The sequence below is a fragment of the Xenopus laevis genome, chromosome 4S, assembly GCF_017654675.1.
Source record: "Xenopus laevis strain J_2021 chromosome 4S, Xenopus_laevis_v10.1, whole genome shotgun sequence".
Taxonomy (NCBI): Eukaryota; Metazoa; Chordata; class Amphibia; order Anura; family Pipidae; genus Xenopus; species Xenopus laevis.
Window position 1 is genome coordinate 106,877,567 of NC_054378.1, and position 17,494 is coordinate 106,895,060.

At 41.0% G+C, this 17,494-nt stretch overlaps 1 protein-coding gene across 2 annotated transcripts in view; it reads left to right on the forward strand.

Moving 5' to 3' along the window:
* Positions 1-17,494, forward strand: part of cacna2d2.S (calcium voltage-gated channel auxiliary subunit alpha2delta 2 S homeolog) — a 188,472-nt gene that overhangs the window by 120,867 nt on the left and 50,111 nt on the right. For both annotated transcript variants that reach the window (XM_041561692.1, XM_018261321.2), the window contains exon 4: positions 9,004-9,063. In XM_041561692.1, coding sequence (XP_041417626.1) covers positions 9,004-9,063 — 60 coding nt within the window. The remainder of the gene's footprint in view (positions 1-9,003; positions 9,064-17,494) is intronic.

Consider the following 17,494-nt stretch of genomic DNA (forward strand, 5'->3'; position numbering starts at 1 on the left):
TTAGGTGGCGAATAGTCGAATTCGAATTCTTAAATGGCCAGAGTATGATAAATCTCAAAAATCTAATTAGAATTTGGATCATTCGCTAGTCGAATATGACAGTTTTTAAAATTGTTTAGAATTTTCAATTCAACCCTTAATAAATCTGCCCCTACATGTTTCATATAACATTGAATATAAATGACTGGATTTTACCACCTGAGTCATGTGCCAATGGGCAATGATATCTACTTGTGCATATGTCATATTCTGACAAATTCTGTATACAGCCTTGCAGTCTTATCCAAAGATATGCAAAGCTGAAGTAGTGATAGATTTTGGAGCTCTAGGGCCCCAGCCCTATGCAAACCTGCCATATTAATAGATTTAGGAGCTGTAAGGCTCTGTGCTGGGCATTCTTGGGGTATACAGAAAGCATGTACTATTTTACACTGATGTTTCTCTCCCAGTCCTCATATCCCTCTTCTGTTCTTTCTTCTCTTCTTCCTGCCATTGTCCTACTCTTTCTTGCTCTTCTAAATTCAGTTGGCTTCACCCCCATCTCCGCCAATTAGGCTCTGCTTTTCAATGTGTTTAGGGAGCAGATTTCCTTGTTTGTTTTTCTGGTTCCTGAGTTTTTCCTCTTGCTCTGGCAAAGCTTGGAGTATAATCAAATCTAATCAGAAAATTATGAGATGTCTGATTGCTGATTAGACTCCTAATGTTAATCTAGTCAAGGAGACTCTTGTATAGGATATTTTAGGAGTGTAGCTCCCTGTGGATCCTGCACAGGACACAGGACACCAGTTCTACAGTCCCACGGGGGGGGGGGGGGGGTGAAGCTTTGCTCGTAACTGTTCAGGCATCTTCACTGGGAAGACAAGGACTGTGAGAAAGTGAATACATGACATGCAATTCCATTGCACAGACTAAAATGGACCTGCATGTTAATCGTAGGAGTGAAATACCAGAGGGTCTCTGAGTTGTTTATTGGTATAAACAATGATAGAAAAACATCCCTAATTATATAATATTATAATTTATATAATAAACTATTATATTTATCCACCTAAGACACACAGGCACTGCAGGAATACAGAGGGCTTTAATGAATGCAAATCTATGGATCTGCTTGTGAGTTCTAGTTTTAGTATAGGACAGGAAAGCCCATTTTCCCTGGGCCCATGGAGGTTTATGTAGATAAAATTCAAGGCCATATTTTGTTGTTTATCAGGTTTGAGATGTCCAACTTGCAGGCAAGTAGTAGTACAACTTTTAGCATCCTACGGAGAGATGCCAGGCTTACTCCCCTCCTCCTTTTTGACAGAGTGAAGGATTCTGGGAGCTGTGCTGCTGCAGCAGAAGTAGAGCAGCCTTCCTGGGATAGGGGTTTCCTTTCAGCACCAGCAGAAAGAAATGCCTTAGGGAGGAGCTGTCCATGGTGCTGAAACTGACATGCTTTCATAGATTCCAAGGAACAGCCCTGCAGTAGTCTTACTTCTCAGTGTGGCCCTCAATAATAGCTGTGTGTAAATTACAGTATTTTCCCAAAATTATATAAATCCGGCGAGCCAACAAAGTCTTATTTTCCCAAGGCCTTGCTACAACCAAAGATAGGGGTCCTCTGTTTGTATTTTGCCCTTACTCTAGATGACTAGGGCTCCCTGCAAACATGCAGTAGTTGTACAATACAGCTCTCAACATCACTGACATACACCCGAATGTAGCAGGACTTACTAAAAGTTGTAGTTCAGCAACAACTAGATAGTTGCAGATTTAATTATGAACAATGGGGATTTACAGATGATATTTACTCTGTTACCATTAAGGATTGGCCTGTCTTTTAATTCTAACATCTATGGAGCATTATCAGTATGATTATTTAAACATAAGTAATAGGTGTTAGGAAAACACAAACATCATTATGCTCCATACCTCTCTGGAACCACTTCCCATTTACAACCTGGGACTAGGGTTGCCATCTGGCCAATATTTTACCGGCCTGGCCGGTAAAAATTATGGTTGATCCCAATGTTATTAATAGGGAAAAAAGATAAATATATAGGAAGGCCGGTATTTTTTTCCAGAAAAGGTGGCAACCCTATCTGGGACACCCTTTTATTGGAAAACTAGCAGAATGGCAATGAAGGGGGGGCCTCGGCTGGGTTGCAGACAGGGGTGGGTGTTGGGCAAGTGTTGCGAGAAGAATTATGCTTCTGAAAAGCTTGCTTGCTACAACCTGAAATTCGATTTTTGTTTCTGTTACACACCCTGACCTTTTTCGCTTTAAAAAAAAATTCTATTGTATTAATTTTTTCCATCAGCCGGGACGACGGAATGTAGTAGATTGGGCAGGAAAAGGTCAGGCTCTGTGTAGTTGGAGAAATGCGGCTCAGTTGATGGTTTCTCCCTTGGGCTGTTTGTATGATTTTGTGTTTTTTTTTATTTGGATTAAGAATATTATCTGCGATGTTCCGTGCAGAGCAGCATGAGTATATACCTCACTGTGTTAAGTCTGCTAACCCCCTTACTGATCTTTTCTAAATTCAGCAGCAGAGTGCCAGAGATGTGAGCTAATGCTTCAGAGCATGTGTATGTGCCCTGAATACTGCAGAATGCTCTCCGCCTGCAATGCTGCAGAGCAAATTGTGTGGGTCTCATACATTGCAGACCTGTGTGTATGCTTGTCCTTTGCATATTGCAGTAATGTGGGTCTGTTAGCCTTAGAACCCTCTTTTTATAACCTTAGTGTTGAAGAACTACAACTACCAGCATGCCTTAATGCTTGATTATAAGTTGAAGGATGCTGGGAATTGTATTTCAAAAACATCTGTGGCCCACAGTTGTGAAACAGTGCCTTGGAAGATGCTTTTAGCTTATATAATCACAAAGGGCATTTCCCATTAGCCTAGACTGGCCCAGTGCTGCAGGATGTACAGTATGTTTTATAGAGTATTTTTGGATTTGTATCAATACACAGTGATACAACGCTGCCAGGGCATTATAATACAGCTTAGAAACTGGGTGGCCGATGGGCATTCGGCTGGGGACACTGACTGACTTGCAACTCCAATTAAAATAAATGAATGAATAAATATAGATGGTAGGTAGGTAGGTAGGTAGGTCGATAGATAGATAGATAGATAGATATACATGTATGAGGCTGAACTCACATATACATAGCAATGCATGCAAAACAAGTGCATAAAAGCTTCAGCTTGCCTACAGATCCATGTAGGCATCAGGGATTGTTTAAAAAATACCTGTGAACAGGCTGCCCTGGCAGTACAGGGGTTAAAAACTGTGTTCCCATCACTCACTGCCAGATTCTACTGAGCGCCGCCACTTATTACGCCCACAGAATATCCGCCTTTCAGGTACAGCAAAGCTTTTACTGCACAATAATCCCATGTGCTGCACACACTGAGCAGCCTTATCTGTGTGTGAGTGTGCCGTACTTGTGTATATAGCATTATTGAGCTACATGCACCTATTAGTGCTATACATATTCAGAGAAATAGCTGCATGTGAGTGAGGCCATTGTGTAGTAACCACTAATAGGTGGTATTTGTGCTTGGAAAAACAAATAATGGGCAACAATGATAATTTGTGTACAAAGCTGTATTGATTTGGAGTTGTGCAAATCTAACTCTGTAATGCTACAACTTCAGCATGACATTGAATCTGGAATTGGTCCCTTAAACCACGTTGCTTTCTAACAGGAGAAGCCTGTGGCCCTCTAGCTAGTATGAGTGATACCTCCCAGAAAGCTTAGCCAGCGAAGCATGCTGGGTCCTGATCTATATGGAATTTCACTTGTCCGAGTGCCAACTCATTTTGATTATTAAATTGCTGCTGTGTCTAAGCCGGTGTAATTTTTGAAGGTTGTGTTACTGCACCGCTGTAAATAGTAATATACGTCTGGGATATTGACTTAATTTTACCTTCAAGAAATACGGTGTGCTGTGAGTTCACGAAACCTGAACTCATATTATGTTAGGAACAGTAATAAGATAACGATCCACAATATGAATTATAGCCACATTGCCTCTCCAGCTTGGAAGCACTGCCTGGTGCCTTTGTTATCTTAAAGGGACATTGTCCGAAAACTTAAAGGGATTCTGTCATGATTTTTATGATGTTTTTATTTCTAAACTGCAATTCACTCTACCATATAAAATTGAATTCCTGAACCGGCAAGTATATTTTTTAGTTGTAATATTGGTGTGTAGGCACCATCTCAGGTCATTTTGCCTGGTCATGTGCTTTCAGAAAGAGCCTGCACTTTAGGATGGAACTGCTTTCTGGCAGGCTGTTGTTTCTCCTACTCAATGTAACTGAATGCGTCACAGTGGGACCTGGATTTTACTATTGAGTGTTGTTCTTCGATCTACCAGGCAGCTGTTATCTTGTGTTAGGGAGCTGCTATCTGGTTACCTTCCCATTGTTCTGTTGTTAGGCTGCTGGGGGGGGAAACGGAGGGGTGATATCACTCCAACTGGCAGTACAGCAGTAAAGAGTGACTAAAGTTTATCAGAGCACAAACCACATGACTGGGGCAGCTGGGAAACTGACAATATTTCTAGCCCCATGTCAGATTTCAAAATTAAATATAAAATAATCTGTTTGCTCTTTTGAGAAACGGATTTCAGTGCAGAATTCTGCTGGAGCAGCACTATTAACTGATGCATTTCACATGACAGTATCCCTTTAAGCCTAAACATAACCCTTCCTGGGAATATGCCTGCCTGCCAGAGTGGGCCCCTAGGTAGCTGTTTCCCATGGCATAGCAGATAAAGGTTTGTATAGAAAGCAAAGAATTGAGCTCTCAGTTATTGCTGCAATGCAGGACTCATGTTGTCAAATAAACTCCAGGACCTTGACACCACAGAGGGGCTACTCATGCTTTATGCTTCTAGTTGATTTTGTCATAGCTGAGAATATAGCACATGAACATTCTTTGGAGAGTTCTAATCTCAGTCTGTGTATATTCACTGCACTGCACAGTGACCCCCTGCATATTCTGCTAGTGCTGGGGTAAGAAACTGACATACTGTAGCAAGAAGCCAGAGGTTGCACACCATATCTACTTGCAGGAAAGAGATATCCCCCTATTCCCATGTTGCTACAAGCTCAGTAAGGCCTGATACTGTAGACTTGCCATTAGTAAATGGGTTTTATGGCAACAGTACTGGATGTCAATAACAGCCAATCATCTCCAGTAAAAATGATCACACAGTTACAATAAAAGAAATGTTTCCAAGATTTACTACATCATTTTGCAATTACTCAATATGCATGCGGACAGAAAAAAAACACGACATAGGAATTGAAGTTGTTGAAGGATTTGTGGGCATGGGATGCAGTGTTTGCCTGCATTTATATAACCTTTCCCCCCTGGTTTGTATACACATCTACTGATAGGGGGTTATTTATTAAAGTCTTAATGCCCAAAACGTGAAAAATTCTAGTTTATTTAATTATAAAATCCAAAATTTTAGTACAAAAAAAACTAGATTTTTTTTCATGATTCATTATACCCTGAGGCTGCTAAAAGTCCAAATCCGAAAATACTCCATCTCCAAGCTGTCGGGAGCCTGTAGAAGTCAATGGCAAAGGTCCCATTTCAAATTTGAAGATAACATGGTCTGCGCTGAGTTTTGGCCAAAAATCCGAAAAAAATCGGGGGGGGGGGGGATGATAGATTTTACAAAACATTTAACAGTTTTGGGAATAAAATCTGAAAAATTAGCGGGGTTTTTTTCCGTAACAACTTGCATTTTTCTAGTTTTTTTTTTTTTTTTTTTAGGGAAACAATTTTATCGAGTTTTTTTCAATGATTAATTTGGTCAAATTGTGGATTCGACTTTTTTACTTAAAGATTCAGAAAGAAACAGATTTTGATAAATAACCACCTACGACATGTCACTTACAGTAATTATATACATTGGTGCCCAACGCCAAAATATTGTGATATATCTCTTACCAGTATATTCTGGTAAAGCATGAAACTAGCAATACATAGGTTATTCTATCTGTTCACTTGCGTGGGAACAGGTCAGAGTGTATGAAATACTATTCATGGACTCTAATGAAACAGTGCCCTCCTGTGGCCAAACTGTTGTGAAAATGAGAGAATTTATTTACCTGTTGACTTTCCTGAGCTGTAACTTTGAACGGAGCATCTCTTAGACACATGTATCCTTAAATGATCCGTTTAATGCTCCTTTAATGTGTTTCTAGTGTACTAATCCATGGGTTTTATGGGTATATTTAAAAATAAAGTACCACTGCAATTGGGTCCCTAGACGCTCCTCTCTGCACAAAAGCCAGCACACTTCAGATATAGGTAGGAAAGGTGTTTTTATGTAGCAGAATCATCTACCCAACTTGATTTGTTTGCTGCTGCCTACTTAATCATGGCTACCGGAGAGGACAGAGTTGTCAGGCACAAAGGAGCACTGTCCTTAATGAGTCATCTGGTCTTTGTAGACCTGTTTTTTCTGTACAACATCAACCTCATTCTCTTTTATTGTGATCCCAGCAACCAGAGGCTGTCAAGGTGGGTCCTGGGAGTTGTAGTTCAGCATCATCTGGTGTGCCACACCTTCCCCATTCTGTGCGCTCTTCATCTGTGCTTTGGCTCCAGTGATTTGCCATTTTTCTGTGGATAAGAAATGTAGCACCGTGGAAGTGATATTTTATTAATCTGTTTTTCTTAGAAGTACAGTCAGATTTTGCTGGGGCTAACAGTATTGTTGACGTGCATCTAATTGTATATAAGGGAGAAATCACAGCTTTTGTGGCTTTCTCTCGACTTATTGAAATGCTCTACGTTATTCAGCACCCACTGCTTGTCTTGGTGTCTTGTACTGCTTTTATTTGTATTATGAAAGAGGCAACAATACATGATATACAACAATATATGACACTCGGCTCCCTGGATCAAGCACTCTAGCTGATTAAAGGGATAATATTCCCTGTTTATAAGCAGGGTTTACTTTCATTAATTTATATAACTGTATTTTGATAACCTATGCTGTCTTCTGCGCGCGCATTTTAATGACAGTGGGTAAAGAGCAGGGGACACGTTCTTGGACGTGTGTGCACTGGTGCCATAACTCGCATGCAACATATAAGTGCATACCCGTCTGGACGTTTTTCCATAGAGTATTTGTGTTTGTTAATATGAGCGTGAGCTGCCATACCAGTTACTGTACTGTACTCTTTTTTTACTACACTCAAGTAAAAGAGTGACATCTAATGGCCTCTTTTTCACTTCCTACAGCTGCCATACTGCCTCACATCTACAGCAGCCCTATGCAGTTTCACTTGTGGTACCACCACCCCCACCCTTCGGACTGCCCTAGTTTAATTTAATGTTTGCATTGCCTGGCTTGCTTTATGCCTTGTACCCTTGGGTTGAAGCAGTAGCACCATGTTATGCCTAGTTGGGCAGTTGCTGCTTGAATTCATTCAGATATTCGCTACCCTAAAGGATTCTGTTGCCCCCAGTTAGAGGATGTCAAGGCGATGTTGATCGGTGAAGTTTGGACCAAGGAGGAAGCTTCTATGCAAGTCCAGTTTACAGTTAAACAAGACTCGTAGTCGTATTCAGGCAGAAAAGTCAGGGCAGGCAGCAGGAATCGTCATCAGGATCAAAGCAGGAAGTCAAGAACCAAAAAATCTAGCAGGAAAGGCTATTTAAGAGCACTTTACATAGAAAGACCTATTCTTGGGCATTGAACTCAGGTTTTAAGTGTCTCTTTATTTCGAATGTTCACATCAACGCGGCATGATGGTGTCACACACTGCACACTGGCATCACAGCGTCGGCGCCGTGACCCACATGGCGTCTCTTAATAGGGGGATGATGAGAGTGGCAGTATTATAACACTATACAGTGAAGCAATAAAAGAGCTGGTTTCCCTTTAATGGGGACCTGAACTCCAAAAAATAATGTAAAGTTATTAAAGTCTAAGCCCTTTTGCAATTTACAATGATCTTCTATTTTTATTGGTTTCTGAGATGATCAGATTTAGACTATTGACTCCAGACGTTCAGTTCAGCAACTCTCTTAGAAGGTCAGTATCAGCAACCATAACTTTCCCACACTTTCTATGAACTTCCTGTTAACTAGGGTTGCCAAATCTCTTTCAGAGAGCGGTGTAACCAAAATCCTGGTCTAAAACTGCTTGTATCTCAGAAACTGCTATAAAAAGAAAATGAATGAAAACTGTAAAATACTCAGCGAAGCACCCTGAGTGAGTCGACATCGATTCATTTTGGGGTTAAGATCCCCTTTAATTATGCATTATTGGGGGTGTTATATGTAGAGCTGCATATCTCCCATCTGTAGCAATATCTCTATATAAAACAGTAAGGTCCATTGGCGCTCTAGGTTAATTTATGGGAGATCTCTTGCAGTAGATGGCTAACTAATGGATTTTCAGTGCTGTGATATATATATATAGATTTCTATAGCTATGTGTGAAATAGTATTAATCCCAGGGCGTATTAAACGTTGTATTAATCTGAGTTATGTATTAAGCGTGGTGTTGCTCAGGGTTCCGTCTGTAACACTGTTAGGAGGGGACAAAGGTGCCTAAGTTGAGGCTTTTGCAATCGACCAGCAGGGAAAGCTGTCAGACATTTTCCAGGGAGCATTTAATTAATCAGTTATCTGAACTTACATTACCACTGGGAGGTTAGACTAAGAGGCTGGTTTAACAGAACGTTTGTGGATCGTGAGTACTTAACTTGGGCAGAATTGGTTTGTCAGCACTACTGTAAGACTGTGAGATCGACGGCCTGTGACTTTTTAACTCCCAGCATCCCTCAGAGAGACAGGCACTGGAGCTGATCACGAGCCAGCAGTGGGAGATGCCTATACCAATATCTTTGTCATCATTTATTTATTAATATAGGATGTACTGTAATATCATGCTATTGCTTTCAGCAAATGCTTAATGGAATGTTAACCCTGTTGTAGCTAATCATATTATTCCTTTCCTTGTCCCACAGAGACTGGCTGAAGCTGCAGAGAAGTTCCAGAAGGCTCACCGCTGGCAGGATAACATCAAGGTATGTGCCATAACTGTTCTGGTGTATTACTTAATCTTGGCAATGCAGGGAAAAGGCTTTGGCATGGGGTAGGGGACTGTGACCTTGTGCAACGTGCTGGGGTGGAGGCCTATCATGATGCCATTCACTAGATCTCGCTAGCATTCCAGCCATTGGTGTGATGCTTGGAGTTGTAGTTTTGTAACAGATGGAGCATCACAGTCTGGTCAATCCTTAGAGAAATATAAAAGTAGGAATGCATAGAATCCAGTCTTTTCAAGCAGAATTCTGATTCGGCCAAATCTAGCCTTTTCCAGCAGTGCCTGGACAAAATGGATCCTTAAAATCATGTGACTTTATTTTACATGAATAAGGAAATTCCACATTTTTAAAAATCCCTTGCGATACTTTGCATATGCAAATTAGGGTTCCGATTTGGTTAGACATTCAGCCGAAGGGTTCATGAAATATTAGGGAGTCTGCCGAATCCCCAAATAGTGGATTTGGTGAAATGATTACACAAATATATGTAGCAAGGTAAAAGTTTTGCTAACTTTTAGGTCCTTAATTCCCCAGGGATTGTGTTAGCCAGCTAGGCTGGGTCCTTCTATATACTGTAGATGGAAGGGGGAATAGTTCCCCAGAGGTTATAAAAAGGGATGCCCAGATGTGTTTTGCCTCTTTCTGGTGCACCCACTAGCTGGAGGAAGCGGAATGTTGTTGCTTTTAGGGCCTGAGGTGGAGATAGACCTCAGTATAGGAGAAGAAAGCGTCAGGTCAGAATATTGTTATTGTTGGCTCTAAGAGTGACAGAGAAGATCAGGAAAGTTATTGAGCAGCTAAGGCTCCTACGAGGAGATTATTGAGGGTTAATACCCTGCAGCACCTCTGCAGATTCTGCTGATCCTGGAGTAAGCACGTCTGAGGGCTTTTACTTGTTATGGGAAGTTGGTGACCAAGAGGCAGGCTATACTACTCTTGAGAAAGTTGGTGAAGGAATAGAGCAAGAGTTGTGAGTATTCTGTATGAAATTGACCTGCCACTTGATGTACATTTTGGCTGTACCAACTGAGCACACTCCTTGCAAATTGAAATGACTGGCACTCTGAGAGGGTTGAATACGTTCAATAAATTGTTCCACTGTTTTTAAGAACCATTGGCGCCCAAGGTTATTGAGAAAGAGTGAATGCTGTGTGCCTATACCAGTAGAGGGCCGTCCTGAAGGTACAGAGTCTAGTAATATAAGTGCCTACTGGGAGTTGCTGAAAGTTAGACCCCTTGCCCAGGTCTTCTATACCAACTGACAGTAACCAAGGAAACCTACACCTGTAACATATATATGGAATAGGGGTTCTATGGGAAGGTGCCCAAAACTATCAATATTCTTATTGGCCCTGCTGTATGTATTATCACGGCTCCATCTATGTATCTATCCTATATCGTGTGCTCTCTTTCTTTACAGTTCTGTTAATTTCTTAATATTCTGCCATCTCTGTGTCTTATCTGCTTCTCCTTTCCCTTCCTGCTATCCTGTGCCCTGCATGCCCATTAGACCCCTTTGCCTTTTTCACTCCCTCACCTGCTGTGCCCACCATCCTTAATCTTTCTTTTGCTGTCTCTCCCTCAGTCAGATCTTCTCCCCCCTCTCTATTTCTCCCTCTCCCTTGCTCCTGCCAACCCTAATGAAAGTGAATGAGGTAATTTTCATCTCATTTTTAGTTGCCCAATGTCAGACATAATAACAAACAGGAGGTGAAGGGCACTGAGTAGCGCAAGCCCCTCACTGGCTGAATTTGACATGCATGGCTTAGGTGTGCCGGAGAGATGGGAGGGAGAGATGAATGAGTGTCTAGAGCAGAGAGATAGGAGTAAAAGTAAACATGGAAGGCCTTGGCCAACCTGTGGCCATCAAGCTGTTACTGAACCAGTCACACAGTTGCAAGAAGGCTGCAGATTTCACATGAATATGAATGACAAACAATGTTATAGAATAAAGTGTTATTTGAAGATATTTTTCTGACCACGGGACCTAAATTTGAGGCCTTGTCCCACTCCCTGCCCTGCTGTAAGATTGGCCCTGATGTGGTTGAAAATTCTGAATTGATAGAGTTAATATCTGAGCATTCGTGTATGTGCATGTAGGGGGGTTATTTCAGATGTTCTATGCAAAACATAAGACTGTCTCTCCCCCTGCATCCCAGTTGCACAGACCTGTAACAAGACCATTAATAAGCAGAGGTACAAGAGCTGTTGCTGATGTTTGTCCCCCTTCTCTCCCCCTCATTAGACGGTCACATATTTGGCTCATTTGTTGGATGGTCCCATAAACATCTGATTTTCTGCTCCATAAAATGCTCTTCTATTATTTCCTTTTTTCAATCCTCACTCCATCCTTGTCTGTGGGGTCTTCTATCCACTCAGGGCCTGGGTGCCTCATTGCTGTAGCCCCATATTCTGTACCTTTGGGATGCAGGTTGTGCTGCCACATGATTGGGACTGGATCCAGATGTCCAGCTTACCCTCTCACGCTATAAAGTGGATGCAGCCAGCTTTTTTTTTTTTTTGGTTATGTTCCCTCACTGCCCGGCACAGATGGCCGAGAGGTGTGACTTGCGACATAGCTCACAGCCTCACACTCACTGCACACCCATCTGTCCTCTTTCCACTGATTGCGCCCCCTGCTTAGCTTCTCCTAATCACTCTGTTTACCTCATTGCAGTAAGGGAGGGGTGCATAATGGTAAGGGCATTGCTAGCTTTTGACTTTTGTATTTTTCTATGGTGGCCTGTGGTGCTAGAGAAGAAGATACGGCAGACTAGTTTGTTGTTTAGCATGCTGTTGATGCATATACAGGTACAGTAAAGGTGTATTCCACGTTACACTTATTGCATAGAACTCCTGCCTTCTTGTATTTGTTTATGTTTGGGTATAGGGCCCCACTGAGGTCCGTCGTTGGGTAAACCAATGCTACAGATGTAAAATCCATATTAGACGCAACCCAAATTTGACCATGACCCTCTACTTACAACCTGCACCCAACCCAGCCCAAAGCTCTCTCTTCTACAGCTTCTACATACAACCTGACTCCCCTTTAATGACCCACTAATTGGAGGGATCAGCACTTTTACATCACCATATAAGAGAGGCCGGCATGAATTTTGAACCACCAACTGTCTGCACCTGAACCTGGTACTCAATTTCTTGACCTTAACTAGCAAGACCAGCAGGGGAACCCACAGGCCAACTCACTCATTACCATTATTAGTAGTAATCACCCTTTCCTTGCCAAACTATGGGCTGATGTTCCTTTCCTCTATAAACTATTTGCAGTAACCACCTGCTACCTCCAGCACCACCTCCTCTGTTCTACCCTATTTAACCTGTACAGTTTCTATTACTCACCTCCTTCTTGTTCCAGTCCCTCCATTTAGTTTTACTGCATTAGCCTTTTTTCTGCACCCCTACTTCTCCTCCTCCTCCTCCTAATTCTCTCTATTCATCATATATACCTGTCCTTCCTGCCCCACTCTTTCCTTCCTGCCTCAATCTTTCCTTTCTGATCACTCCATTCTCTAGACAGTTCTGACAGATTTCTATCCAACTCCATTCCCCCTGTAAAATTGAACTATTCTCCTCTGATTCACCCCATACAACTAAACTGCTCACTTCATTGTCTTTCTCCACCACTACTAGTCTACTCTGATCGTAAATCTTAAATCCCCCTGTATAAATCTTAAATCCCCCTGTATAAATCCAAAATACACCTCCTTACTGTCCCACTCTTGCCTCTGATCTGCTACATTTCTCCATATATCTGTACTTATTCTGTCCCACTTTTCCCTTCCCTCTTTGACCCACTCCATTCCACTTCTTTTAGCTTGAAAACTTCCTTGTCTTGTTCCAGTGGTTTCCCTCCTTTCTTTATTCCTTGTTCCCAATGTTTCCTTTCTATTCTGTGAGCAACTTTATCACACATACTACCTTTTGGTCACCCTCATTGGCTAATTTACACTCTTTATTTTGTTCCTGTTGTATCCATGACATGGGCCAAAAAGCCCTACAAACAAGATGCATTTATTTAAAAAACATCGTATTTCCAGAAATGATGCCGAATTCCAAACAAAGTTTTTTAACTATACATACAATAGGTAAAAAGTTTGCTTGGGTCTAGTACCTCAAAGCAGACAATTGGATGATTGCTTCCTAGCTCATAACCAAATAAATGTACCTTTTGATACATTACCCAGTATGAATGTAGTTAGTGTGATAATGTCCTTTAAATGAATGTTTTGTTGGCTATGGCGCAAACAGCAATGTTACGTAATGACAGAAGTCTCCATTCCCTGAATGTGCTTTTTAACTATTTTAATTGTCTGATGTCATCAAGGAACAAAGAGACACTCTGATTCAGTCACATTGCCACAAATTCGCTTTGCAAGTGGGAATAACAGGGCAAGGTTAATTATTTGTGAAAGCACTGGAAAAACATCGCATGGGAAATAAACCAAACCACATGTAGTATTAGGCTATGTCATGATCACTATTCTGGGCAGCTAAAAATCCTTATGCAATTGTACATTAGTTTGTTTTTTGAGCTAATGATCTAAAAATACAATACAGGCTACAATTAAAGGGGCAATAACCCATACGTTCACACAATCAGGTAAGATATTATATCCTCTTACCAATAAATGTGTATAAAAAAAATAATCATTAGGGCTTATTTGTTAAAGCGAGTACTAAGTTCATGTGGGTTGCCATCTTTGTAGGGATGTATTGCCGTCCAGCCTTGGCTACAGAAATATGAACTGGGCTGATGAAATAGCAGTTGGTTGGCAACCCTTTGGGCAAGCTGCAATTGCTGTGTGTGTGTGTGGGGTGGGGGGGGGTTGCAGCATTTTCCCCAGAATACCAGCATAATATTAGACACCCACAAATTAGTGTGAGCTGCAATAAGCATGATTTACCATTGCAGACACTAGTTAGTTTTGTAGGGATGGCCCAATCCAAAGGATTTGGCAAAATGGAATCTTAATCGTAATCTAAAAAACACAAAGTAGTGCTACACACACACTCTCACCGCAATTTGCAGCGTTGGGTGCCGTCTGTGACCCTGTCTGCCCAGGTCTGGTTCACGTACAAGAAAATACTTCAGCAGCACTCCGATTATGGTGAAAAAATTGGTACTTTATTCGTGCCTCAAGCTAAGCGACGTTTCGAGCTTTTCCAGCCCTTTATCAAAGGAAGCTTGATAAAGGGCTGGAGAAGCTCGAAACGTCGCTTAGCTTGAGGCACGAATAAAGTACCAATTTTTTCACCATAATCGGAGTGCTGCTGAAGTATTTTCTTGTACTTAATCGTAATCTAAATATTTAAAGGGAAGAGTTGCAACCCAGGCCTATTTACTCCATTGCAATTATTCAAAGCACCACTCCTTTTAGGGGATTAGGGGCAGCAGATATTTATGCAAAGTGCCTGGAAATGTAGATAAAATATTCTATTTTTGTGATGCTGTTTTCCATTATACACGTAAGCCCCTGTATAGGGCCCTTGGGGGGGTTTACCTAATATTTGATCTAAATGTAGCCAAATATTCATTGCTTGAAAATCTCATTGGATGAGCTCCTCTCCAAATGGAGCTGTATAGGCCACTATTTGATCATCCCCCAACTGGATATTATTACAGGTTATGGGACCCGTTATCTGGAAACCCATTATCCATAAAGTTCCGAATTACAGAAAGTTTGTCTCCTATAGACTCCATTTTATTCGAATCAAACCAGAAAACCCAAGGTCCCAGGATAACAGGTCCCATACCTGTATTACTATTTCTGAAGCACTTACATTGCTTCAGAAGTTCAAATTCAAAATGGACCTGCTGCTGCTTATTATGCAGGTTCATGGGTAGTTACCGAAATCCTATATGGATGTGGTTTCGTACAGGGCGAGCTGCTCAGCAATTTGTGACAACTCAGGCCCATCATTATTATAACAGCCCCCCCCCCCAAAAAAAAAAAAACAGAGAACTGATTTGCAGCATGAGGCATATTTACCTTGCAAATGTACCTTCATGCTTTGGCGGCATTAGCACTTCTTTCTCTAAATGATTTATTGCTCAATTGAGGCACTACCTCTGTGTGTTTACACCTCTTTTGCATCATTGCATCATATAATGAGGGTTCTCATGGGAGTTGGAAAAAAAAGAAATAATGCAAACCAGAAGATTGCAATTACGCAGAGCAAAAACAATAGTCAAAGGAGATAGTATAAATTATAATAAGTTAATTAAGTGGAAACTATGCCTACAGGGAAATGCTGCACTTAATATCTTTAACAAGACTTCACTAGGTAGGAGACTTCATATCACATTACTGTTGGTTACGTAGAATGCATGAAATGACTTCAGCTTTTGTCGTCTCTCTCACCATTCCATATAATATATATATATATATATATATATATATATATATATATATATATATATATATATATATATATATATAGCACATTTAGGGTTCAGAGAGAGGCATTAGTGAGGCTTTATGGACAGTTGGATCCTGTAGAGCAGTATTGGGCAATTTGGTCACTCTCCAGCAGTGATGCATAGTCTTGCACTATTATATGTAATAACCTAGTCTAGGTGCAAGGTTTGCAAGGTTTGTTTGGTACCGAATTTATTCGCCAGCCATGGATTTGCGGCGAAATTCCAAATTTCGCCAGGTGCAACTGTTTTTGCAAAACTGCAACGAAAATTTGCCACGGAAAAATTTGCTGCAAAAAAACACCCATTGACTTTAATGCAGTTGGAGAAAAAGTCACCATAAGAAGAAACGCTCATTGACTTTAATGCATTAGGACAAAAAATTGCCATATGAAAATAATGCCCATTGACTTTTATGCATTTGGAGAAAAAAGTTGGCAAAAAAACGCCCATTAAAGTTAATGCATTAAGACAAAAAAGTCACCATAAGAAAAAATGCCCATTGACTTTAATGTATTAGGACAAAAACATTTGCCATAAGAAAAAAATGCCCATTGACTTTAATGCATTTGGAGAAAAAAGTCACCATAAAAAAAACGCCCAATTAAGTTAATGCATTATGACAAAAAAGTCACCATAAGAAAAAATGGCCATTGACTTTAATGCATTAGGACTAGGGATGGGCGAATGTTTTCGGGCTTGTTTTGTCGCGGAATTGATGCCCATAGACTTATATGGCATCGTACGAGGGGGGAAAAAAAAAATTCGCCGCGCGACAAAATTTTTACACCCATAGACTTTAATAGGCGTCGGCGACATTTCGCCAGTAGCAAATTTTTGGCAAAACAAAACGGGTCTAATTCGTCCATACCTAATTAGGACAAAAAAATTTGCCATAAGAAAAAACACCCATTGACATTAATGCATTTGGTGAAAAAGGTCACCATAAGGAAAAATGCCCATTAACTTTAATGCATTAGGACAAAAAAGAACTGCCATAAGAAAAAACGCCTATTAACTAATACATTAGGGCAAAAAAAGTCAACATTAAAAAAAACGCCCATCACCTTTAATGCATTTGGAGCGAGAAAAATGGTCGCGCTTGAAAAAATTGTTGCACGTAAAAAAACAGCCATTGACATCAATGCGTTTTGCAAAATTTTGCTGTTTCATGAATTTTTTTGCAATGTGGCGAATTTTTTCGGCGAAAGGGACAGATTCGCTCATCACTACAGGTAAATATCTATGCTGATGTTTATGGTGTAACACTGCACAAACCATATGTGTATGGTCACAATGAAATAAGTACCTCCCGGGTCCCGGGTAAACTTTGCACCCACCTACATCTGCTGGGGCAGGACAGACCAGGGTGCAGTTGCCTCCCTGCTAGTTATGACACTGTTCACAATGGGGGGTTTTTAGAGGCTAATTAGGCTTGGTGCAAATTTTGAAGCCTCACATCACTATATGTAATGCCAAGCATTAGCTGGGTGGTTAAAATGTGTCTGCCATTGAATTCAAGAGCAGCAGAAATATACAGTGAACATGATAAATGGCATTTCATCACCTGACAGATTGTGAGAATCTAGGAGAGCACTACCTCTGAATGAATAAAGATAGTGGTAAAGTTTGGAGGAATAACGGGTGGTCTGGGACTGTTTTCTATGATGTGTGGATTGGTTCCATTGAAAGCAAACCTTAAGGCTACAGTGTAGAGTGGCAATCTTGACAATTCCATGCTTTTTTTTTTTGATTCAGCACAATAATGCACAAGCAAGGTTCTTACAGATTTGGTCTGCTGAGGTTGGAGTGGAAAAACAAGACTGGTCTGAACAGACTCTGACCTCAACCCATTGAAACACCTGTGGGATAAACTGGGACTTTGACTGAGAGCCAATCCACAATAACCTTCCAACATCGAGTGGAAATCAACCGTTTCGGCAGCACACTCCGGAACCACATTGAAGAACC